General features: G+C 35.1%; 1 protein-coding gene across 11 annotated transcripts in view; it reads right to left on the reverse strand.

Moving 5' to 3' along the window:
• NLGN1 (neuroligin 1) overlaps positions 1–26,121 on the reverse strand; it is a 423,737-nt gene that overhangs the window by 174,951 nt on the left and 222,665 nt on the right. For all 11 annotated transcript variants that reach the window (XM_084528874.1, XM_084528873.1, XM_084528879.1 and 8 more), the window contains one exon: positions 17,746–17,898. In XM_084528874.1, coding sequence (XP_084385000.1) covers positions 17,746–17,898 — 153 coding nt within the window. The remainder of the gene's footprint in view (positions 1–17,745; positions 17,899–26,121) is intronic.

Genomic DNA, 26,121 nt, shown 5'->3' on the forward strand with positions numbered 1-26,121 from the left:
TTACTCTTTTTCTTAAAGATCCCCCATTTTCTGAATATTTTGTTTTGTGTTTTCATAGACCGAGGGATTTGCAAAATCAGCATGTGAGATATCTGAACTAGGCAAATATTGATCAGCCTGTTTGTGACAGCATTTTCAGATGACTAAGTTAGTAGGAGGAACTGTCATCTCTGCTTCTTATTGACCCAGGGGTGAGCTTTTGAAAAGTCTATTTTCTTGTATCTCACCTGGGATGTGTCATATGCATTTTATAGGGAAATCATTAAGCTTAAATGTGTTCCATAAACTCATGTGATACCTCAAGCACATGCCAAGCATTACCACATATTTGTAGTGGTACAATATATACAATAATTGTTGTAGCCTATATGTGTGCCTGTGTATATTCACATAAACACATACAGGCAAGTACAGACACTTTTTTTTTTTTTTTTTGGCAGTAGGCACAGAGGAGTCATGCTGTCTTTCTTACAGGACTTTCTATGACTGATCTCAATTGGGGTAAGAATAACATTGTATATACAGTGATTGCTCTATGGTAAAAAAAAATCTTACTATTTAGAGAAGTTTCTGATTTCTTCTTTTATATACCATCCCAAAGTTGTTGTTTTTTTTATGGAACCAGCAACGATTTTTCCCACCACAGAAACGTTGCAGACCAATATACCTTGAAAAAGTATCCACCTGAAAAGGTTTCATAGACGTTTGCCAACATCTCTGCAGTCTGTTGCTCTGTACAGTGAACAGGTGGCACAGTCAAAACCTTGACTCCATACTCACCATCAGGCCTCAGTGACATGGCTCTTTAGAAGACTAAGACATTCGGGCTTTCTGTTTTTACTAATTAGTGAAGATTTTTTATATTCCCTTAGATGTGCTTGTTTGTCTGATAGATGTTGACACTCTTAACCTCTCAGGCCTTGATGTAGCAAACATATCCACATGAATGTAATTACCGGAGGTGAAACAAACTGGACCACTTACTGAGAAGAATATTCATGTACTTAAAAACTTGATGAATACTTCAGCTGCTGGTTTGAGTGGAAGAAAACCGTATCAATTTTAGACAATGGCATTACTTCAATAACATCTTTGATGCCCAGAATTTGCTTGAGGAAACACTTGATAACATAATTTTTCTTATGATTTTGCTGTGTTCATTGTGGGATTGAAAACCAGGCATTACACTGTAGTTTAAAAGTCTCATACACTAGGACAAAATAAATAGCCAATCACTCTGTAAACAGATAAGTACAATTATGTCTTCCTCTTTGGAAGCCATGGCTTTTAAAATTTTCCAAGACCTGAGAGAAATCACAGCATCTCTGAAATACTAAAGAAAAGGCTGAATTGATTTTTACAAAGGATTGCCTTAGCCAGTGGCATACAAACCAGGCCTGAATTCACCTCAAATTCTGCTGCAATGGTAGGGTTAAAACATTTTAGTTGGAAGATTTATGTTGAGTAAGCCAGAAAGTACTGCAATCAGTAAAACTCAAAGAAAAAATAAAACAGAAAGGATCAAAATATAGCTGAGATTTTATAGAAGTGTAAAAGACCATTTAATTACTAAACAGTATTATTTCTTGCATGGAGTGTCATCCAGTATCAAGGGAAGCATGATGATATCTGTAACGGTATAAATTTCCAGGTAAATCTAGAAAGTCTTTCACTGTGACAGATCAGTAAAACAAAGCCAAAAATATTACAAAATGTCTGAATATTCCCAAAGGTCTGAAATACAAGCACTGCAAAATCAACAAGCTTTTGTGTAAGATAGATCTATCAAATTAATTTGGGAAATATGGAGCTGCAAGCACTGTAGGATGAATAGCATATAGCCTATCTGACTGAACTGCAGTTATTTATTCCTAGGACCTGCTTTTGCTGTAGATATAAGGTAAAACAGTAATGTTAAGGTCCTATCCTTCCTTAAATGCCCTAAAAGTTCTCATAAAATTCTGTTCCACCTTTATCAGACACCAAATCAGTATGTTGCCCATGGCCAGGGTTAGGTTTGTATTGTGCTTGTGCCCTTATAAGAAGAACTTGCCCTTCATGTTTGATTGGAAACTCAAATATCTGTTTTGTTTCAAATTCCTCTGAGAAATCTTACTTTATAATGAATATAGTGTCAAGAAATGTCACTTATACATTGGCTTCCTCTATAAAAGATTTTTTTGGAACAAGCTGTGGTTGCACTGCAGTTCAGTAGTTCACTTTGTAACAGTAGCACTTTGTAACTCCACTTTGAGGAGGCTGGAGTCCCATAGGGAACTATTCTTTTTTCCAGTATATTTGACATGTTCAGCTGTTAGTGCTTATTATGGTCATTATGAGCTATTACTGCTCATTACGCTGTTAGGCAGATGACACCTAGATTTACTGAGCTAATGATGATGGGGGTGGGAGAACCTTTCTTTTAGATACACAAGTGATCAAAAAGGAGAGCTAAAATATCTTTGAGATGAGAGAAAGAAAAGGAGGTATTGAAAGAAACACTATACTTTTAAACTCAAAACACTGATAGAAAATCATGTATGCCATTTGGTATCATCTGTACACATGCCAGTTACATGCATCTCCCTCTGTTTTTCTCCCTACTAAGCTCTAGAAACCATATAACTCAACTACTGGAAACAACAATGAATCTAAGCTAATTAGAAGAATAATTCAGATATTACTGTTCTATTTTCTCTGTGCCATCCCTCATGCGATGACACATTTTACTTCAGCGACTTTCTTTACAGATACAATTTCAGATAGCCTTAGGCATTACAATTTAATTATTCTCTACAGCAAAAATAGAAATATTGGCATAGGCAGTTTCTGAAAATAATATTGAGAGCTATGCAGCAACAGGCCTGTCTGGAAAAACTATTTCGATTACATATTTGGTTTTTCCTTTTTCTATTAATGCAAATCATATACCATAAAAAAGTAGCAAACAATGTATGTCCCATAAAAATATACAGCACAGTGGCTGACCAATTAAATTGCTTAAATAACAGTTACCAATGTAGTCATTTTTTCTTCAATCATCATTATTTTCTTTTTAAAGACCTAGAGGCATTATTTGGGGGGAAAAATACAAGACTAGCTATAGACTAGCTATGATATTGGATTTCATTTCACTTGGAATTAAGCTTTTTATGGGAAGGACAAGAGATTAAACACAACTTTCTGTAAAATAGACGGATAATAATGCCAAATTTCTTGTTTCTCTTCTATTACTACTCCAAATGTAAGGATACAGCATACTCTAGCTTTCAGATCTACACAGGTCCTTTATTAACTTCCCTATGGGTCACACAATTCAACACAGCACTCAAGCTCCTTGACGTGAAATCCTGGAATAGAGTCTCTGAGGGTGCATCGTACTGCAATAGCTTTAAGTATTATGCACTCACTAGTGTAAAGTGCCTAGTATAAGCTGCAGGATCAAGGGAAAGGAAATGCCATTGCTACCTGCTATTTGGTGTAGAACAAGAAGCAAGTAATAATCTTTCCCCTCATGGTTTCCACTCAGCTGTGTACAGGCAGGCAGCGAGGCCAGCGTTCACTGGCTGAGAAACAAAACAAATGCGATCACAATGAAAATGTAGAATGAGATATATCTTACTAATCTGCTTGTTGCATTCCAGAAACCAAATAATTTGACAGTACATAGCTATAGTATAGGAAATCTCAGGTTAAAAGCCCCTCTTCCCCCCCCCCCGAATGAGACAAATGAGACAGTCATTAATAAATTGGTCAGGTACAACTGACAGATGGATAAATAATATGCAGGGGCATTAGAGTAATCTAGAGATAGGTTTAACAACCTGAGCATTTCTAGTATTGTCTAGTCTGCTCAGAAACTATTGTAAAGTGCAACAAAATATGTTGTTGTTTTTGTTTTTCCATACATCAAACCCAAACAGCTCATCACCACGTTGTGATACATCGTACCAGCTCAAACTTACGGTGTGTCAGTTCTTTCCTGCTAGCCAAATTTTCAGCAGCAGCAATCACTAGAGAAAAAATTATAGAATAAATATGTATATCCTTCATGCTCTGATAGATCAAAATGGAAGTCTACTGTAAGTAGCAACAGCTTATATCAACTTCAAGTGGATATCATCATGATAGGAGCAATATAACATATAAATAAATATACATTCTGAATTAATTTCCTAATTTTTGCTGAAGAAATCTTCTGAGTAGTTTTTTTGCACTTGACTGAGCATTGTCTCATAGCTAATCCTGCACCAATAATTACTATCTAGTGCTTTCCTTGTGACTGGGTTAGTATTTTCCAAGAATTATATTGCCAGATGTCATAAATGCAGTGGACAATTACATCACATTACAAATACAGGGCTTGATCCAACACATTTAAAATTAATGATTTTTTTATTACCTGAAATTTGCCAGAATCAAGGCCACTATTAAAAGATATGGTCAGACTTTTGCTTTTGTGATAGAACTAATGTTATAGTATGTGATAATCTTGCAACTATCTTGTATGGGAAAAAAGTTAGTGTGAGTGTAGCTTTAATTGAAAAAAAAAATGTTTTCAATGTACAATTTTTGTTTTTAAATAATTTTTACTGTTCTGGTCCTGTAAAATACTAAAAGGTTTTATTAGAATAATAAAGAACAAGAAATTATTTTTTCTATGTGATCTTAGAATAAGTAATATTTATTTTATAATAGATATATAAAAGAATTATGGCCAGATTGAAATCACACTTTTTCTACACTGAAAAAGATTCAAAAGGGAAAAATTTTGCCATTTCCATCAGAGCAAAATTTTGCTATTTTCTTCACTGTATTCTCCAAGGCTCAGATTCTATAAACATCTATTATATGTTAATTTTATACATGTAAGCAATCTAACTGCTATCAGTAGAACTCTCCACAGTCATAGCTAATCAGGAACAACAGAAATAACGAGCCATTTTAAAATCACAAAAACAATTTTAACAACAAAGACGAGGTATACAGAAAGAAACATCGAACTCATTTTTTAAAGGGTCTAGACTTTCTACTCTACTCTTTCCATTTATCATTCTTTTGAGACAGCCTCCCTTCCATCCCAAATTGCCCTCTTGCTTCAGACTGATGTAAAGCCATGGTAGAATCACTGACATCTCTTTGGAGTTGCACTGTTGTGAGAGAAAAATTTAGGATTAGGAAATCTTTAAAAGCTTTTACTCAAGTGTTATTAAAGAAGGATGCTGAGGTTAGCCACATCCAGAAAGTGAGAATAAGCTGGACACCTGAGAGAACTGGATGACTGTTGCCCTCAGCAAGGAGCAATGTGCAAATGGCACAGCTTCAGACCTGAGAGCCCAGTTATAATTGTATTTGGAAAGTATAAGCAAAACTAAGAATCTTAAAAAGAAGTAGACATATTTCTAAAGAAAGAAATGATTTTCTACTTCTTTCTCGTGTAGGGAAACATGGAAATTATAACAAATGAGAACAGTGGGGTACAGTAGGAAATGTAATTTTATCTAATGGAATTAAAAGAAGCACTGATCTTTTTTAGTTATCATGTAACCTGCAATTTCGTTCCTGGTTTTGAGTAATCTCATATACTATTATAGTGCTTTCACGATCATCGTTACTCAGTACTTGATAAAAATCCCCTTCTACAGCATTGCGTGTTAATGATCAGAGCACTTTGAAGAAAATATTTAATAAACACACATTTAATGTTGCTTTAAACCACACGAAATGATAAAACACCTACATTCTCCCTTTTTTTCCTTTAGTATGACATAAGAATGTTTCCTTTCATAGCATAAAAAAAAAGGAATTGCGAATTCTATTCTGCACCAAACAACTGATTGTTTGTTGTGCTGAGTGTTAGCGCTGACCCAGGTAGCAGTGTTTTATAGCCTGAAGATCAAAGAGCAGCTTACCCATCAAAATCACATTCAAGCCTTTGTTTATTACTCTCTTAACCTTTCATCTGCACTTCATGTGCTTTACACTGCACTGAAAAATACAAATATAAAACAACGTTCAGAAAGCGCTGTTTTGGTGAGTGAGCTTTGTTTTTGCACTTATTTTAGTATTAACAAGTTCTTTCCTATTTTTTTTTTAAATTCTTTCATCACTAAAATCAGTTATAATCCTTCTGAAAACTGACTGATTTAATACATAGAATAAATTTTCTGCTTTCAGAAGAAAAAATGGAACTTTATTTTCATTTACCTGTGTGATATTTATGTTAAAGAGTCGATATTAATGCAAAACATAATGAAATAATGAGTTTTATCAGTAGCATTGCTTTCACTTTTTCATATTATTTTAAACTAACATTGTTTTAGAAGGATTTTTTTAAAGAAATGCATCAAAAGGTATCAGATGGATGTAAACACTCTCAAGGGAAAGGAAAACAAGACCATTTATCAGTTGTATTCTTAGAGAGAAATCCCCAAAGATGTCTCTAACACAGCCTTCTGTATGCTGCAAATTGTTAAGCACAGGACATTTAACCTGCTTTTTGCAACTGCTTCATTTTAAAGCATTTCACTACTTGCATTTACTGAGAAGCTGCTATTAAAAGCACCTTCAATCTGCTTTATACATGTCAATTGTAGAAAGCTATTAGCTGTAATTGGCAATTTCATTTTTTTTCCTTTTGCTGCTTTTAGTGTATGATCAGCTTCCAAGAAGTAAGGTTTCGGAATTTTGCTAATGTACCCTAAGCGATGTGTTCACCCATGGCGTAGGCAGGTTTTAGTTAAGAAATTGGTCTTCATCAACATGTGATTTTTCAATATGTGTCAAGAGATGTGAAAAAATAGGTGCTCAGGAATGGCAAAATGGTGTGGAAAAGACACAGTGGGATGAGTGAGAACACAGAGGAAACATCTTAGCATGATGAAAACAAAGGAAAAAAACAAACCCAAATAGGTCATTGGTTGTTAGGCTGAACCTAAATAATTGGCATCAAACTAAAACAAGCCTACATTTCATGAGTGTAGGTTAAGTTCACGTTGGATTCCTTCTTAAGAGAAAAAGCAGGTGAAGAAGGGAGAGAAAAATCAGTCTTCCACTCACTGGAAATTTTTTTCCTTACCAGAAAAAAAATTCCAATTGAAAAAATGACAGCATAAGACTTTACTTGATCCAACCTGTGACCATTTTATTCTTCATCCCTCAATATTTAATTTCTGGATAATACTAGGATAACTGTGGGGTTTATCCACAGTTTCTTTGTCTTCTCAATAAACTGTTCTGGGTGACTATCCCCACTCTCCTGGAAGTGGCTGAACAGCTGCCTGCTGATAGGAAGCCGTGAATGGATTCCTGGTTTCACTTTGCTTGTGCGTGCAGCTTTTGCTTTTCCTAGTGAACTTGGTCTCAATCCAGGAGTTCTCACACTGTTATCTCTCTGTTTCTCTCCCCCATCCCACTTGAGGATGATTTCCTGTGAAGATGACTGTTTTTGGAAAAATCTTCCTCATTCTATACAAGCTTAAATTGAAGCCAGTGAAAACCAAACCCTTTCACATGCTTGTTTTCAGTTCTTTTGGCTCCCTGCATATAGTGCATGCTTTGCAGTGGGAGGTCAAGAGCCACGTTCTGAATATGTTTCTGCTGGGTGCTGCAACTTTGCAGGATGACTTGAACAAGTAAGTATTAGCGGACATTGATCGTCAGAAGTAATTTTGTTTCTTTCAGAGTGAGATTGATTATCTTTCCCCAAGTTGTGCAGATCTCCAGGGAGGATACACTGAAGCACCACAGAGAACGCGATGATAAAAGGTTTTAAAGGACTCAAAAGTTTTAGCACCAGAAGACTGACTAAGCGCTTGTGTAAATGAAAAGTGCATACCTCATGACAAAAGCTCTGCTCTGTATAGCCAGGGAAAGGAACTTTGTTTATCTATTTATGTCATCCAACAACCAGCATTCAATCATTAATGGGAAATACACCTGCTCAGGCCCATTTTTCCAACACAAAAGCAGAGAAAGATCCACATAATGCTAGTACAATATTGAAAAATTTCCAGAGCTATGCTGGAACAATGTGATGAGCTGTATGGGGGTAGGCTACGAAGGTGCTTACAACAACAGGAATAAGAGAGAAAACCAAAGACATTGTGCCACTTTTCCTTGTCACTTGAGGCAGCAGCAGCAGAACTGCCATCTCCTTCACGGGCACTGCAGCAAGTGGCTCTCCTACAGGCACAGCATAGCTTCTTTGGTCCAGCACACAGTATTTTCTATTTGTGGCTGGTCATAGTGAGAATAGATAAGGTTCTAGCAAAGCTGAAGATCTTTTTATGACAGCTGTTTGCATGAGGTCTTGCTCTGTGGTAACCTGCAATGGGTCACAAAACAGCACTGTCTGCAGGAAGGTTTCTTTTCCATGTCTGCAAGATAATCCAAATTATTTCTGACCCTCTGCCACATCTTTGACACTACATCCATGCAATATTATTTTTTTCATATTTTGTATGTCTGAAGAAAAAAGATTAAAAGTATTTATTATATTTAAAACTCTTCAAAATTTTTGGTTCCACTACACCTGTTGAATATACTCCTGTTGGTAAATTTGTTTGCCCACAGTAATTACAAAAGAAACTTCAGAGGTTGAATTTTGTGATTGCTGGAAAATGAAGACAGAAACTTATTATCTAACCCTAACATTTAAAAAGCACCTTTCCAACTGGAGAAATCCCATATTAGAAAAGACCTACACTAGCAGGGTCAAGGCAAGTGAATTCTTTTTCCTTCTTTCTCCTTTAAAAATAAAATGTATGAAATAATAAGATCTTTTTCATTTTAAGTTCTCTTTTTAATATAAATTTAAGAAAGCTAATGAGAAACAAAACCCTATCAATGCACATACATACGACTGTTAACTACAACAGGAAAAACTTGGTAACAAAATGGTTTGTAAGCTTTGAACACACAGGATGTGCAAGCCTAGGAAGTGTTAAATGACAACATTTTAAATTACTGGAAAGAAATGGTGAAAAGAATGTTAATACTCTTTTTATTGTGAACATTTCCCTTTTAGTCTCTCATAAATTAGCCCTCCTAGTTAAGGACTATATAAAAGGGAAAGGAAAATATTTAGAGAATTTTTTTCAAAGAGGCATGTAATAATAAAGTGAGTAATTATAATAGCATTAGGACACTCAAGAGTGTATTTTACAGGGTCATTAATATGGTTCATGGATAGCTGAAAGCACATGGCCTTTGGCCTCATGCCTCACAACACACATGGGGCACACATTAATGGCTCTGTAAAGCACACCCTATTGTGTCTCAGCGCTTTAATAAAGCCTTGCAGATGAAATGCAAAACCATTTTCAGTTGAGCTACAGTACTTTGCTGAAGTTGAAAGGGAAATTACAGTCACAAAAGCAAATCAACTAATGTGCAATGCATTGTACTGACAAGTAGAGATGGAAACAAACTTTCTGGGGAAAAAAATAATTTACCCATATGCTTCTTGTTCAAATCAGTAAGATGATGCCAATAAATGCTTGAAGTCACATGACATTAAAACTTAAATAAGGAAAACAGGTTAGGGACACATTTGCCTTCTCTTTTTGAATTTCTTTGGCATTATACCATTTCTATACTTTTGTTTTGTACTTCTGTACTGAACACTTCATTATCACCTAATTAAAAACAAAGCAATCTAAAAATATTTTAGAGCATACTCCTGGCAATGGAAAATTGCTCAGCCAGAATCCTGGTGAAAAGTGTTGAAAAGATGAGTAAATTATAAGGAATATGGGAGATTTCATGAAATCAACATTCACCGGCAGACAAATATACAGCAAAAATCATTTTAAAATCAGTAGATTTCTTGAACATGTAGTGAACCCCTCAGAGAAAGACTACTCACCATTTTTTTATTCTATTTCATTAAAATTTTGGCACATAAAGAGTGAAATATTACTGCAAAATAATGAAAAAAATAATAATTTCTGCCCTGATTGTCATTTTGAGCAATGATACATGAAGAAATTTCCAACAGTTGAGATATGTCACCTTACTTTTTTCAAAGATGTTTAGCTTGCAACACTTACAACACAAGAGAGACTCAGAACACTTTGATAAAGATGTTAGTATCTATTATTTGTGTTTTGTTGAAGGCTGTTTTCATATTCGCTTAATAAGGGGTTTTAACCAATATCCACCATTTAAAATGGCCTTTTGAAGACCTTCACCTAGAAGTTTGTTGTGCAGTGCATGTAATCAAATTTAATTTTCAATAAAATAATATTTATTTTTTTCAGTGTATCATGGAATGTGAGAAATCAGTATATCAAGCAATGCAGTCTTATATATATTCCAGTTGGAAAGTAATGCAAAGTGCTATATTTTAGCGTACATTTCTTCTGTGTTAGCTAAGGTGGTCATTTGCACACAGATCACCCATTAAATTGAAGAAAGAATTTAGGACCTATACTGCTGCCAAGAGAGTTTGGGGTCCTTAAATCTAGTGCTCGCATTACTCTTTTTAGCTGTTAAAAAGTTCTGTTACAACCTTAAAATACAGATCTTGTTCAATTGATTCAAAATTATCATAAGGCATTACATCAAAGACCATCAGTATTTGAGTTACTACCACTATGTGTAAACTACATTGCACACACACAAAACATAAAAATTGAGCAATATTAAGCATTTGAAATGTGTGAAAAATGAGAGTAACATTTCAACATTTGCAAATGAGATTCCTGCCAAGTTATCTATTGCTACCAAGGTTGAACAGTATACAGAATTGCTTCATTTTAACTTCAGAAAACTTGACACCATTTAAATATATGTAATAAAACAAAATGAGCTGGGACTTCAGAAGCATGCTATCTTCATGTCCTGCTACTTCTATAAAAAGTTTCAAATGAATCTTCATTTGCTTCATTTGGGCATGAATTGGAGGTCAGGGAAGGCACAGTGTAAAACTTAGGAATGAAGAGCACCTGGTCCACTGAGTTTGGGTACAGATCTAGCCTAGACGTTGAGCTGTGGCATATTTCTTACTATCTTCCTACCTTGGTTGAAAATCAGAATATTGGAAACTCAAAGGATTATTTCAGTGTTGGAATACTCTGCAGTGAGATCAGATTGCAACAAAGTCCTAATTCATCCCCAACTCTTGGCTTGCAAAAAGACAGATCCTTTCCTGGGACGTCTGGCATCCTGGCAAAAGCAGGGAAGGCTAAATTATGTTTGCTTGTAAGGACAGGGCCAAGTCTGGCATCCTGACAGGTCTGCTGTCACACGACAACACACAAAGGCTTGGGATGTTGTATAGTATATAATACAGGTTATTTTGTAGACATGAAACATCTGTAATATTGTAGAATGGAGGTTTTGCACATGGATCAATGATAGCGTTAAACTAATTTAGTCAGGTGTTACTTGAAGGAACGTGAAGGTAGAAATACATATCTAGATGGTAAGAATTACAAATACCTTCACGTAGGATAATTGGGTCAAAGATTTTGATATTTTCTGAGGCAGTAAGATGTCTATAATTTGTCTTCAGTGAACGCTTTCTCCTTCTTATTTTGCAAATATTATCAAGTTGAAGTTTATTATGAGCTCAAAGATTAGTCTGCTATTTGGAAAAACTGGAATATTTTTATTATATGATTAAATATTGATCAAGGGAACTTATCTTACCAAAAATTAATTTCTCTTTACAGAAATGGCATAGACTGCTCTTATGCCAAAATGAATAGTTTTTAAATTTGCTATTTGTTATTTTTCTGTTTACCAAAAAGAAGTCTAGTGACAACCATTAGAATAAAACTGTTACTTAAAGTGTGCCTGTACCAAGATGGAAACCTATTCAGTGGCAAACAAAATGATGTCTTTGTGGCCTGAAAAATAAAGAAACACATATATAGCCATCTATCTAAGCAGATGGATAATGTCAATTTGTTGTGCTAGAAAAAGCACAAATAGAAAAGAAATGGTTCATTTTAAAAGTGCACTATATATTCAGGGTTCCCATTTCATAAATATCTTGCCTGCTGTGCACTGCAGTTGACCCTTTAAACATATCTAGTCAATAACCTATTGTTTACTGCAAGTCCATTTTGTCATTTTGATGGTACAGCTTCAAGTGTGGCAATCTTCCTTTCTCTGCTTCACTGCATACACGACTCCCTTTGGCTGGTACTAGCTCACAAAAAAGCCAGTAAAATGTCATTAATTAGAGCTGGTTTGAGATCCAAATGCTAATTCTATTAACGGACCTATGAAATTAGGACACTGTAAATCTAGATGAGCTATGCCTGGGTGTCCTGCAATCTGGGCTGACCAGAGATTACCTACTATATTAAATAAGAATTGTCTAATATATTATTAGAATTTCAAGTATGTGTAAATCAAACCATGCGAAGTACATCACAAGAGGGAATAGACAACTGCAAAGTGCTTTCTTTCTTAGCCTCTTCTATTTATCCAGCATCAAATTCATTTGGAGTGTTTCATCCCGTGAAACAGTAATGGCCAAGGATAAGGTGGGATCAGATAAGGCCTTCTGGGCAAATTCTCTGCTGTGTAACCCCAAAATGATAAAAAATCATTTATAAACACTTAATAACTACAACTCTATTGGAAACTTGTCTCCATTAGAGGATCTCCAAAAGTATTTATGAATTACATTCTTTATATGTTCTTCCAATTCAGAAAACTTAAATGAATTATTTTTAACTTCACGTTTTGATGTGTTTTGTTATTAATTTCTCATCTTTACTTTAAAAGTAATGTACTTTTAATTAGGCAATAATATATAATTTTTTATTCATCTATCATTTTTACTCAAACATATTAGGAAAGCGAGAATAGAAAAAAGCTCATCAGAGACCCTTTGGTAGTACAGCAAAGCCAGAATAAAGTGCCATCTCCTGACAACACCTTTAACGTTTCATAAAAAGATAATGGATGTGCTTGTCACTGATGTTAATGATCAAACATTTTCCCAGTTTTACTGGATATTAAATTGTGAACTATAAAAGAAAACTCCACAGTCTAAGCAATGTAGCAAAAAGAATCCTACTGCTTTTTTTTTTATTATTATTTTTTATTTTTTATCTCCTCTGATGTCTAACTAACATAAACCTTATTCCATTGCTACTTAAACTGAATAGTCACTATGACGTAGGTGGATGAAGTTTACTTCTATTAAAGTTAAGAGGTTTATTTTCAGAAGCCAAGACAACCCTCCAGGTTGCAGAACAGGGCATGATGGGTTATATGTGCAAAATTGCTTAAGTGACACAGGACACTAATTCATCACAGTATCTTTAAGAAGTTGACTAAAGCTTTTCTAATCTTCATAAAGCAATTTTTGAAAGGGTTAAGTCTAAAATTACTGGATGGTTTTGAACATCTATTGAACAAAGTGAAAATATATTAGAAAAATATCTTCTTTTTAATATTTTCAGTAGCATTACCGTAATGGAAAATTAAAGAGGCAAGATGGGAGGAAAAAAAAAACAACTATCTGATGGTAACAACACAAGGTAAATGATTACCAAAATGAGGATCAATCAGTTTAACAGAGTAACACTGAAGAAATCACACCTACTTTGAAAGCACTGAAAAAAATATTTTTTTTATTTTTTTTATTTTTTTAATTTTCTGTTCTACTTGGAAGGAGGAAAGAAAATCAGAACAGAACTAGACAATATCATCCAATCAGAAAAACAAACAAACAAACTAGGATAACTGTTTTCTACTCAATTGTCTACTCAATTATCTATGAACTGATAGATAGGTAGATATTATCTACCAAAAATATCTACCAACTAACAGGTGACAATAATGCAGTTAGTCTTGAATTAACAGTGTCTTCCCTCTCCTCAAAAGAGAAAACTGCTTATAACTAAAGGACGTTGACCAAGACAATCTCATTTATGGGTGTACATTCATTTTGGCATAATTTATAGTCTTACAGTTACAGACTGTTTGCTTTCCCAATGCAAATGTTATTCAGAATGCCAAATGGAAAATATAAAATACGTATATTTTTTCTTTTTTCTTACTTTATAAACATCTTCCAACCCACATCCTTAGAATGACAGTTTACTGCCACATAAAGAGGAAAAAATTGGGAAATTTAAAGCACTGCTTAACCTAGAGATTCCTCTGAATCATTCTTCCATCCCCCTATTCAGTTTAATTGTGAGCTGCATTAAAAGTGTTTTTCTTTCAGTTCTATTAAATTCCTGTGGTTAAAAGATAATAAAGAGCTAGAAATATAAATTAATAAAATTAATAAAAGAATATGCAGTCTGCATAAATCTGTTCCCTCCCTTCTCTTCCTTCTTGGAAACTTAAGCTAAAGGAGAAGCAGCCAATACTGACCCAAAACGTTCTCCTTTTCTAAAAATACCTTTCAGAAGAAAGAACACAGAAAACAGCATTGGTACTATTAAATCTGTCTATCACAATCTGTTCTGGATGTTAAATATATTTCATTTATAATCCTTTTACATTTATTTTATGAAATTTAAATAATAAAAATTGCTTTTTACCAGTTGGAGATATTTTAAATAAACATTTCAAGTCTTAAATTAGTTGAGTTCAAAATTGAAACTGGTTTTTACATCCGTCCTTTCCTAAAAACAAGTGATAAAAATATTTCTGCACTTACTTCTATGCTGTCCTTCAAGGATATTAGACCACTCATACAGTATTTCTCACTAGACAAGATTGCTTGCACAAGACTTGCATTTAAAGAGATTCTAATGAAGATATAAAAAGCCTGTTTCCAATGGCTTCTTTCTGAGTAGTCCCAGAGTTTCCAGGGCAAACAATTCTCTTTTCCATCTTATCAATATCTAAGGAAAAATTTTAACAGACTTTCATTCTCAGACTTCCTTCAGATAAAGACAATATTGAGCCAGAGAACTCACAGGACTTTTGTTTGTTTTTTAACTGCACTTGCTTCGTACTTCAATTTTTATCATTATTTTCTCTTTACCAATGAGATTTCACTTTCAAGTGTTCTAAAATTCTAGTAAGGAGCAATCTTGCATCTCCATAAAATGTAGGTCCTAAAGGAGAGTAGTCTATAGGACAAGGATTGTTTCGGATCAGAATAATATTAAAATATTCTGAATTGCACCTAAAGCTGTCTACAATGGTACTGAAGAGTACCAAAAGGAATCTAATACATATGCATACTAATGCATATCCTCCCTTCCCATCACTATCTGTCTGGAAGAAAATATTTCTGTTGCAGCCCTAAACATTTATTTAACTGGCTTCCTTGTTAAGAAATGTCACTGTGTGAATCCTGGAAAAACAATGGCAGAACTTCTAGTGCTCACACAGATCACCTACATTTAAACATACATCCGTAAAGACTGATAAAAGAAAACCAGACCAACAAAGGTCACATGAAAATGAGAATACAGACTACATCTATATGTCCCTACATCTTCACATGTGGACAAAGGAAGTAAAGTCCTGTACAGCCAAGCATTTTAAACAGCAATTAATTGACATTAGTTCTCATGCAAGACAGTGAAGCTCAATCTCTCACCTTATGGGATGTGAGTCAGGTAAGAGAAACTGAGAATTTGTCAGCTGAGTGTTTGTAAAACCCCATCTTATTTAATGTGACTGCAAATGGTAATGATCTGCCATATAGTGACGAACAAGAATTTCTCTATGCTGATGAACAAGAGTTTCAACAACAAAAATAAAAGTTGATATCTAGTATGATTACACAAAAGTCCAACTTTGAGGCTAACTTACACAGTTATCTAACCACCAGGAAACATAAAGAAAGCCAGAAGAAAATGCAAAGTGTGCAGATTTTCTTTTTTGATTACTAGTCTGTTTCTACACTGCCTATTTAGAGATGCCATCATTATTTATTTAATACATGGCAGGTAAGCATCGTACCAGGTACAAAATACATGACTGACTTCTGCTTTCAGTTAAAAGGTACATTTATTATACTAAGAAAACCCTACAAGCTTGACACAGGGTTATTTTAGCTGAGTTGAAGGTAATTTCAAGTATTCATACCAATCATTGGATTCTGCTGTGAGTTTTAGCGGTTTTAATGTAATAGGTCCCACTTAAAAGAAAATTAGGTCTCTGCCCCTTGAGGCTCTGTAAAGACCACAAAGCCCAAAGAACCACAAAAGCACGAACATAAATGAAATCCTCCTAAGCTCAATAAGATGTTAGCAGTTGGTTACCTCAGGGATCAGTGTTAAAATTACAAAAGGAAAAGCCATTACCATCAACAAATGAGAATTAATTCTCATCTTTCAAGCAACTAGCACTTTCAAACGCTGCAACTACAAGTGAATTTAGGAATTTGAATATATAATTCATAAAAATAAACAATGCTTTCAGATAATAGCTACTGTATTACTGGACAGAATACCCTACTAGTACATAATACGGATAAATGTTCAAAACTTCAAGGACAGGAGGACTGGTATAAAAATAAAATATTGATTACAGACACAGATTACAGATTATTAACTGCAGCACTAATATATGCCTCAGGGCTTGAAGTAAATAGGCAGACAGGAGAAGGGAGAAAAACATACGAAATATGAGGATTTCCTTGCTTAAAGAAGAACATCACAAATGAAACCTCCAACTGAATACTAAGGATACTAACTGGAAGCCAAATAACATTTATGATCTTTCTGAAAAATAAAAAAACACACGTAAAACACAACTACAATAGACAATAGACTGTTTTTCAAAATCTAGGTTAAAATCTTCTATTCCCATCAAAGATTCCATCAAGACACTTTGTTAAGTATCTTCATGCACAAAATTTTAATACATATGAAGCCACTGGAGATAAGTCATCCAGATGAGCAAGCCAGAACAAATAAATTCAGGTATCATGCTAAACGAGTTTAGAACATGAAGAAACAGAGCACCAATGAAATAAAATGATCATACAAAAGAAAATCAGAGTAGCAGACATTGCTGTTGCCCGCAATATTGACCCAGAAACAACTTGCTGCTCTGAATGGCACCTATCTTATCAAGCCACGTCAGATATTACAGGGAACACTCATATACACGTGCAAGTATTATGAAATTACTATACTGACTTCCATAATATCCCAGAATTGAATTCCTGCTTTCAGGAGCCTTAGCAAGAAGTTTGTCAGTAGAGTATGCAGAACAAAAGAAACAATCATGCAATTGTCACAAGAACTGTCAAATGTGAATTGTATATATGACTAAAGTGAATAAATAGCAAAGTGGTGTGTTTTTTTTTTTTTAAGAAAGAAATGCAAGCTACCAGAAGCATACCACTTGCCTACCAACAGCATAAGCATATCCTATTCACCAAGTTTGAAACAATCAAAGGTGACTATTCACTTTCCAACTTGTCTGAGAAAGCAAATAAATATATATATATATATTTAACCTGTCTATGAAGTAAAGCATTGCTGCTATTCACAGAAAAAAAAAAAAAGCAAAAAAGAAAAACAACAAAAAACCACTTCCATCTGAACAGCTTAGCAATAGAAACACCTGTTTCACACCATTAAATGCAAAGCATGACAGAGGTTCTTTCAGATAACACTTGCAATGCCATTTTATCTCATCCCCAGAATAAAAATCTTTTTTTGACAAATTTGTAAACCCCAAAAAAACAGTAACAATAATAATAATAGTAATAATAAAAAAGTACGTTCTCACCTATAGCATGAATTGCATTACAGATTACAGATACCAGGGATTAATGGAAAGCTGAAAGCTTCTTACCAAGTACCCCAAGGCGATAGTTGACTGTGATGACTATCACATTCCCATAACTTGCTAGAACACTGCCATCATATAAATTTCCAGTGCCTTCCATGTAGGACCCTCCATGAATATACACCATCACAGGCTTAGGTCCCCCACTGTCCCGAATGTCTGGAAAAAAATATTAAGACAAATTTTATCTCAAGAAAGTACCAAAAAAAAAAAAAAAAAAAGATGCATGCAATACATATACATATACTTATTTAGTGAGGTTATTTTTCTTGAAGTGTTTCTCAAGCAACATCTTTTACAAAAGGAAATTGGCAGATAGGAGTATTTCTTTGTGACTTGTTTATTTATGACTAGAGTTCGTAATTTTGAAACTGTTATTGGTCTCAGAAAAGCAGAAAGGAATTGAAAATGGTAACATTTGCTCAAATGCAACGGGACAGCAGTCTGATTCTCTTCCTCCTGAATTTGATGTGAAATGTCTGCTAACATCAGTTTGAGCTCATTTAAGCATAGCCTGAATGCTTCGGAAAATCTCAGTCCATCTTTCTACTTGCTTAGCTAAAGGCAATTCATCATATTAAGATAAATAAGGTTTCTCCTCATACACAAGTTGCTGATGGCTTCCAGTATGACAGATCAATAATTTCTTAAAAAATACATAAACAGATGTCTTTTGATAGTTCTGAAGTCCAAATTTTCAAAAATGACTTGGAAGCTCTTTAGCAGTTGGACCTCCAACATATATGACATATAACCTTGGTAGCCTGATGTTTAAGAAGTAAGCATACTTCTTACTTTACTGGATTGTGAAAAGGACTGTAGGTTATACCTGAAAAACAGCTGCCTGCTGTCAAACCAATAGTAAGGTTCTTAAAAGTGACACTTTTTGAACTCAAGGAACAATTTTCAAACTTAGAAGCTCTGCCATTCTTTCAGACAATAAAATTAGACATTGACATATCATTTGGGGTTTCTTTTTAATGCAAACACTGATTTGGGTATCCCTACTTCTCCCTGAAATTACGGGACTTTCATTTTGATGCATTGACTCAGGACAAAATTTTGAACATCTGAAGTTCAGTGAACGTGTGGATAAACACTGCTGTTTGCAAGGAAAGCCCTTAAGCATCAACTCAAAGCAAAAGTTAGTTAATTGGTGAATAGCGAGATAATACATGTTTTTAAACGTTTGTTTTTCTTTGACTGGAAAGAAATTAACAAAAGTGCAAATTTAAACTTTTCACATGCCGGGATTAAATTGTATTTTGAACTAATTTACCAGGCATCTGAGTCTTTTCCATTGCCTAAAGTAATCCTAATATTCCATTCTAACAGATGCTAAAAATCAAGGAAAACAATAGCAAGAAAGCACATGAAAACTTCCAAATGAGGAACTGCACTGCATATTCCTGTTCAAAGACATTTTTGTCATTATGAGAGTATTGAAGCGACTTCCCTGATTGCTCACTTCAGCTTTTGAAGAAACCTCAGATGTATTTTTTTACGCTTTTGATTTGTATGAATCATAGTTAGGAAGCTATCAAGTAAGATCTCTCTAGAATTGTTTGAATTGTTTTTGAAGCACTGTAAAGAAGACTAGGTGAGGGCAGTTAAACTAAAAGCCCTGCTTTTTGAATTTGCTGAAAGAGATCGGCACAGATGTGTCTGTTTATAGAAAGCCAGTTGCTATTATTATTTTGATATTGATTCTAATCTGAAGAAAATGCCAGAACAGTCAAGATCTGAAATTGGATCTTCAATATTGGAAGTACTAGAACAATCATTTATTCAAGACCAAAAGGATGATGAAAGGTTGTACATGAAATTGCTTGTATTGCTTTCCTCACTCAAGCATACAGTAAGGGCTTTCCAACATGCAATTTTCAGAGTGTAGTGCTAAGGAGATTATTTATCTCCATTGTCCGTAGGATAGACTTATGAGCTCCTGAGGTTTAAACGCTACACCAAGGAAAAAGTCTTTTGAAATTCATATACTGTTTTCAGTACATGGTATGCTCATAGTCTACGCGTTTATTTTTTTCTGATATAAGTATGGAAGTAATCATAAATTATTAATCTGAAACCACCATGTGACTGCTCCCAGCAGAAACTGTACACAGTTAATTGTATGCTCGGTGGTAACACAGGGGGAGACCGACTCAGAATTCTTCTTTAATTAAAATTACATAGAATTACAGAGCACCAACTGTGAACAGTAATGAAACATTGGTAGTACTGGTCTGTTTATCTGGAAAATAATATTGGGATATTTAGAAAAGAATGGGTGTCTTTTATCAGAGAAAAGCACACATTCATGAGTAAAATCTGGCATTTAAAGAAGTGACTCTGAGTAAATTCTGTCTGGATCATATTTTTAGTTCTTACTAGTAATATGCTTGTAAAGATTACAGGCAGATAAAGTAAGCCTAATTTTAATCTCTGCCTATGTACCATGTCATAGCAGATGACACGTGGTATAAATTTTCCTCATGCTGCTTCGCCAAAGTCATCAGTCTTAAAAGAAGCCCCTTCTACAAAAGAAAAATTGCACACCTGTGTGTCTGAGGCAGTAATTTAGTGCTGGGGACATCTGCAAAGCTGTCACAGTGTGAGGCCAGCTGACCTACAAGCCATATAGAAGCTATGAAAAAGAGCTTTTTCATGTGAAAAAGGGGGATCATTGCACCGTGGCCATACAGGCACTGGTTTCACACCTACAGAAGTACAGTCTATAGCTAGGAATATTTGAAAGGTGCTGGAAACGTAGCTGGAAGAATTCTGTTTAAGTACAGATGTTACTAACTAGAGGATGTTATTTAATAATTAAAGTGGAGGAATAGAGCAGAAATTTGTATCATAATCAAAAATAGGTTCCCACCTTACAGAGTAAATGTTTCCTCATGAAAACTATGACCCTTTAAAATTATAATGGAGAAAATACTAGGTAATAGTCTGAGGAAAAAAGCTGTATTGGTACAACAGTTGCAGAAAGATGCTTTTTTCAGAAGAGTTAAGTGGCCAACTGGATAAAGAAAGTAATTGAGGCTTCATCACTCAGCTCCTACTGCTGCTTAGCAAAACCCAACCCTAAATGATCTGATGAGTCTTTTTGTTTTTTCCTAAAAACTGGTATCAGTCCTTTGTACTCATGTACTGGAGTGCTCTTTGGAAACTGCAGTTATACTTTCTCATACAGATTAATAGTTATTCATGGAAACAGCTCTTCCTGAACAGGCCTGAACAATTAGGGTATAAATGAAATGTTCCGGCCGAGAAGTACAGATTTACCTACAACTGAAGTTAGTTGTATTCTGTACATTTTATTAAGTGTTGCTTTAATTAAAAAAGACAAGCAATTCCAAACACATGCAGGGACAGCACTGTACAAAACCTTTCTTGAATTTAACTTTTCTGCTTTTATTCACACAGAAGGTAAGTTTTGAGTGCTGTGATTTGTTTGGCTTTAAATTGCTAGTTCATAAAACACCTAAGTAGGTCTTACTGTGTAGTTGAGAATGATCTTATTTATATGACACATGCATGAACTTTGTTGTGATGATTTTCATCTCTTCCTCTCAACTTAATGTTTGTTGCAACTGCTTTTTATGTCAGGTCTTAATTATATTGCAGGCAATTTAGGAACGGGGCTGTCCTTTATTCCATGTTTGTTACATCACACAATAGGGAACCAGGTCCAACTGTGAATACCGGTCACAATTGTCATATATAACAAAACATAATTACAGCTTCACTCAGTTGAAGCTGATGTGAATTAATCATGTGACTTAGCAATTTGCTGGGAATCAAAACAGGAAAGAAAGAAAGCTTACCCAGAGACAACTAAAAACTGTTTAACAAAAATGTCAGAAGCAGCATTTTTCTAAACAGTGTAGAAAATTGTGAAATTTTGATGTAAGATTTTAATTAAATCTTGTTTTAGTTTTTTGTTTTGTTTTGGTTTTGTTTTTTTAAAAAACATAAAACAGCACTGAAACAACAGAAAACTTTGAGACTGGTTACCAAAAAACCTACAGAATCCTTACACAGAACATTGCTGGATAAATGCGTGGCTCTTTTATAAACTTTTTCATGAAGCATTTAAGTAGAGCACAGTATCAATCAATTCAATGCTTTTGATCACTTGAAAGCCTTTTGAAAGTATTTAACCTTTCAAGTCAAATCTATCATATACCTCACAGATGCACTGTTTAATAAACTAATACCCTTATTAGTATTAACATGTAAACATCCATTAATGCTACATTTTTAACATGAGATTAACTTAATGTCCTGAAGACCACTAAAGGTAAGTAGTAATTTTAAGCTGGCTAAAGATTGTTAGAAATTCAAAAGCGGAGACTCTTTACTGCACAAGCAATGCTTGGCATTGACACAAGTATAACAGAGCCCCAAAGAGGTCCTTATATTAAAGGTCTACCAGAATTTTTACCGTGCATGTTTTCAAGTGTTAATAACATCACTGCAAAAATTCAACATCATCTAAATTATCTTCCTTGTGTAAATGGAAATCTGCTTCGGGAATATAATCTGCAAAATTTAGTATGCAAATGATGGGAGAATCTATACTTCAGAGTTGGAATCACAGAACTAACGGGAATGAGTGGCATGATGAACAGGAAACATGAACTCATCTATGTGTATCTGTCAATACGTCCACCTAAACTGGTAACATTTGTGATACTCCAGCCTGGCTGGAACTCATTAGAGGCTATAATTAAGGCTGGAGCATGTAGTTGCTTTTCAAGGTGGATGAACGTGTTCTGTTGTTAACTGATCTCTGAAGTCCAAAAATGTACAGCTAGTGCCAGACGGAAAGATTGTTTCTCTGCTTCTTACCATGACAGTTGAAAGCAGATGACACGCTAAACTTAGCAACCTACTCTATTTTAATACTAATAGAGCAATACAATTTTCTGGAGAAGATCCTCATTTCTGAAATGCACTCTTCTCTTGCACTAACAAAGCTACAGCATGTTAAGCGTACAAAGGAATTTGCAGATGGATTCTGCATCATTAGCAATTTAAGAGTGAAGAGTGGATTTTAGCTGCGATTTAAAACATGCTCCGGACCAAGAACTTCCTTCATGCTATGAAGTCCAATGGCCCCTGTAAGACACAGCAACACACTAAATGATCAAAATGATCACAGTTACAGTCTGTGAACAAACAGCAACATCTGTTCCCAATCTGTCTCCCCTTTCACAGGAGAGATTGGAACAGAGAAGGGAAGAGCAGAAGTATCCAGCAATTACACTGCAGCCCCCACTTCTGAGGCACGCGTTGTCAGTTCGCTGCTTTACTGTGGACCTGGCATTTGCATTCTTCAGTGCCTGTATTCCTCATTTCTAAAAATGGAATAATAGCATTCCTCTATCTCAGAGGGATGTTGTGAGAGTGAATACATTAAAAATTGAGATGCTCAGATAGCACTGGGGACTAAATAAGGATCTGAGATTGACAGATTGATTTTCTAGGTAATGTGTGTACGACAGAACGGTGGATGAGAAGAATTCATTTGTGAGCAATCCTTCATGGATATTTAATACAGTGCTAACTACCTAGAAGTCCAGTTCTGATTACTGAGTACATAGGCTGATTAATGAGTTGTGTCACTGTATTTTAAGTCATGCTAGGGATCGTAGCATAGAGGAAATAAGGGTGCATAGAGATCCCCCTCCAGTCACATTATATGAATTCAAATTATTGCTTTGCTGAAACTGGGATAAATATATTAAGATATCTTTCTTCTTAAACCAAACCTCACTCCTGTCCTATGCATGTGTATGCAGCCTAGGTGTAGTTTATTCAACTGCCAAACAACTTAAATTTTGCTTCTACACTACATATTGCTTACCTGCATGTCAGTAAATACGCAAATTCACTACTGCTATATCAGTTCAAAGATGCTTACTGATTGTAGGTGTTTTTGTCACTTTTGTTTTTGGTTTCTGCTCAGGTAGTTCACTACTTATTGAAAAACAGGTAAGCAATTTCATGCATAGGCATGAAAGGGTTACATCAACAAAAATGCTACCAGACTGAGGGGGGAAAAGATTTATACAATTTGACAGTGCACACATTTCACACTCGTAGAATTTGAAAACACCTTCATTTTTTAAACAGCAAATTTGCAGATCATTAGCTGGTAATGTGCACTACTGCCTTTGGGTCTTTTGAAAACAAAAATGAAAAATGATCTAATTAAGCCTGGTCTACTGGTTGCAGCACATGCCAGAGATCCAAGTATGATTACTGATTCTGGTGCTTGCACTGGAAAGGTTTGGACAGCAATACTGGTAGTGACATGTGGCAGATAGGAGCAGGATTATTGAATGCAGTTTCAAAATGAAATCTTCTAAACCAACTCTGATGCATGAGTGACACAATGTAGAACACTTTCCAGGCATTTGAGCCAAGGAACTTCTACGAAAGATCTTTCTTCAGGAAATGCTTAACACAGAAAATGCAAGTGGTAGCTCTGAAATTATTCAGTGATACAGAAACCATCCCGGGCATTTTAGAAGTCACTGAACATCTGCTTATGTAGCAAGGATTCTATGGATATGAGACAGCCCTTTTCACTGTATTGGCTCAGCCTCCCTAATACTGACTGCATCATTTGGCATGTTATATTTTGCTCCCAGTATTCCATCTGTAGACATACTTACTAAAAACTACCATAGTGCAAAAGGTTTAATGGACAAGTCAGAAATTGAGACAGGTAAGGTGGCTTTTTACTTTCCTCTCTCTTTCCTGCTATTCCTATTTAAATACATGACAAAGTCTGTGAACTCTTCATTTCTGCATACGCAATACGTGCTAGAGCTTCAATGCAGAACAACTCCACAGAGGGACAGTGAAATGCAGGGCCTTAGCACACAGGGTTTCTACCAACCCAGTAGACATCTTCAGCAGCCTTCAGGGTCTGCTGATCATAAAAATTTAAGTTTGCCCTGTCTCCGACTCTTGGAAGCAGTGAACATCTAACTAATGCTTGCATTCTTCTATTGGCACAGAAAGGAGAACAAAGCCATCACTTGTATGCCAGAGAAAATTAATCCCAGCTCTGTAAGGAAGAGATTTATTAATGCTTTAAGTGTGTTTCTTCCCCTCTAGTTTGACTGCTGTGTTCTTACAGTCCTTTCTCTCTCGTGCAGCTGTCAAGGTGGGAGATGAGTTTTCTCTGACACAGACACTTGTTCTCCAAAGACAGAGATACCTATTCTCATTTGACTTTGCATATTAAACTACGTTCTGATAACAGCCACTCTGCTGAATTTTAGCAAACTGTTTTAGTAGTCTCTTTTAAGTGTGTCTAAGTAGACACCGACTCAACAAATGTTAAGCCATTAGTGTCTGTCTTGGCAATTATACAGCAAATTAGAAGAGCCATTAAAGTCCTCTGGATGAATAACCTAGGTTTCAAACTGTATCTTAAAACATATTTTAAAACGAGACATTCACTTTTACTGTGGCTAATTCAATATTACAGGTCTTAGAGAATACACAAGAATGTCTTTTGCAACATTTTGTCATGAACTAATGTAAAAATGACTTGGCCTGATAGAGCTAAGTGGCTCTGAATTACCATACTCCACTCTGAATAACATGACAGCTTTCAATTAGGTCTTCTTTCAAGTCTTGGGCCAGCTGGTGGGCTTTCATTTATATGCTTAACTTTCACATTCAGTAGAGATCAAGTAAAATAGACAAATCAGAGTTTACTTGTAAAGTCTCTGTTCAACTATCGGTTAAGAAGTTAAGTGGTCATATTTGCCTTCCTTGACCTTGTGATAAGGCCACAATGTCTGAGTAACACAGTTAATGTACTGTATAATGAAAAATTCCTTAATTAAGAACCTTGCAATTCACTTATTATGATAAAGCTTAATATGTAATAAAACCAAATATTTAACACAGAAGCAGGTAGCAACTCTATCAGTCTTAAAAGGAAATTTGTTTTACTCATTGGCCATATAATATATGGAAGTATGTGCTTAAGATTCAGAATTTTGAAGCACATCTACTTGAAGGAATGAGACCACTCAGGAGATAGAGCCCCTTGTTACCATTTTCACAGCCCTGAAAAAAATCAAATCCGCATCACTTATGATTAACAAATATCATTCATAAACAGAATAGCATGCTTGACATTACTAAGTTTTGATTTTACTTGGTAATATGGGTTCCAAGGAACACAAGCAAATAGTCGTCTTTATGTGGTTGTAAAAAAAACAAAAAAAAAAACAAAAAAAAAAAGAAAAGAAAACAGGCCAGATTCCTTCAAATGACCTGGGTTTAGCTCCACTGAATTCATAGGTGCTGTGCAGAGCTTCACCACCTGCAAACACTGCCTGCTGC

This window comes from Aythya ferina (assembly GCF_964211825.1).
Source record: "Aythya ferina genome assembly, chromosome: 9".
Classification (NCBI taxonomy): domain Eukaryota; kingdom Metazoa; phylum Chordata; class Aves; order Anseriformes; family Anatidae; genus Aythya; species Aythya ferina.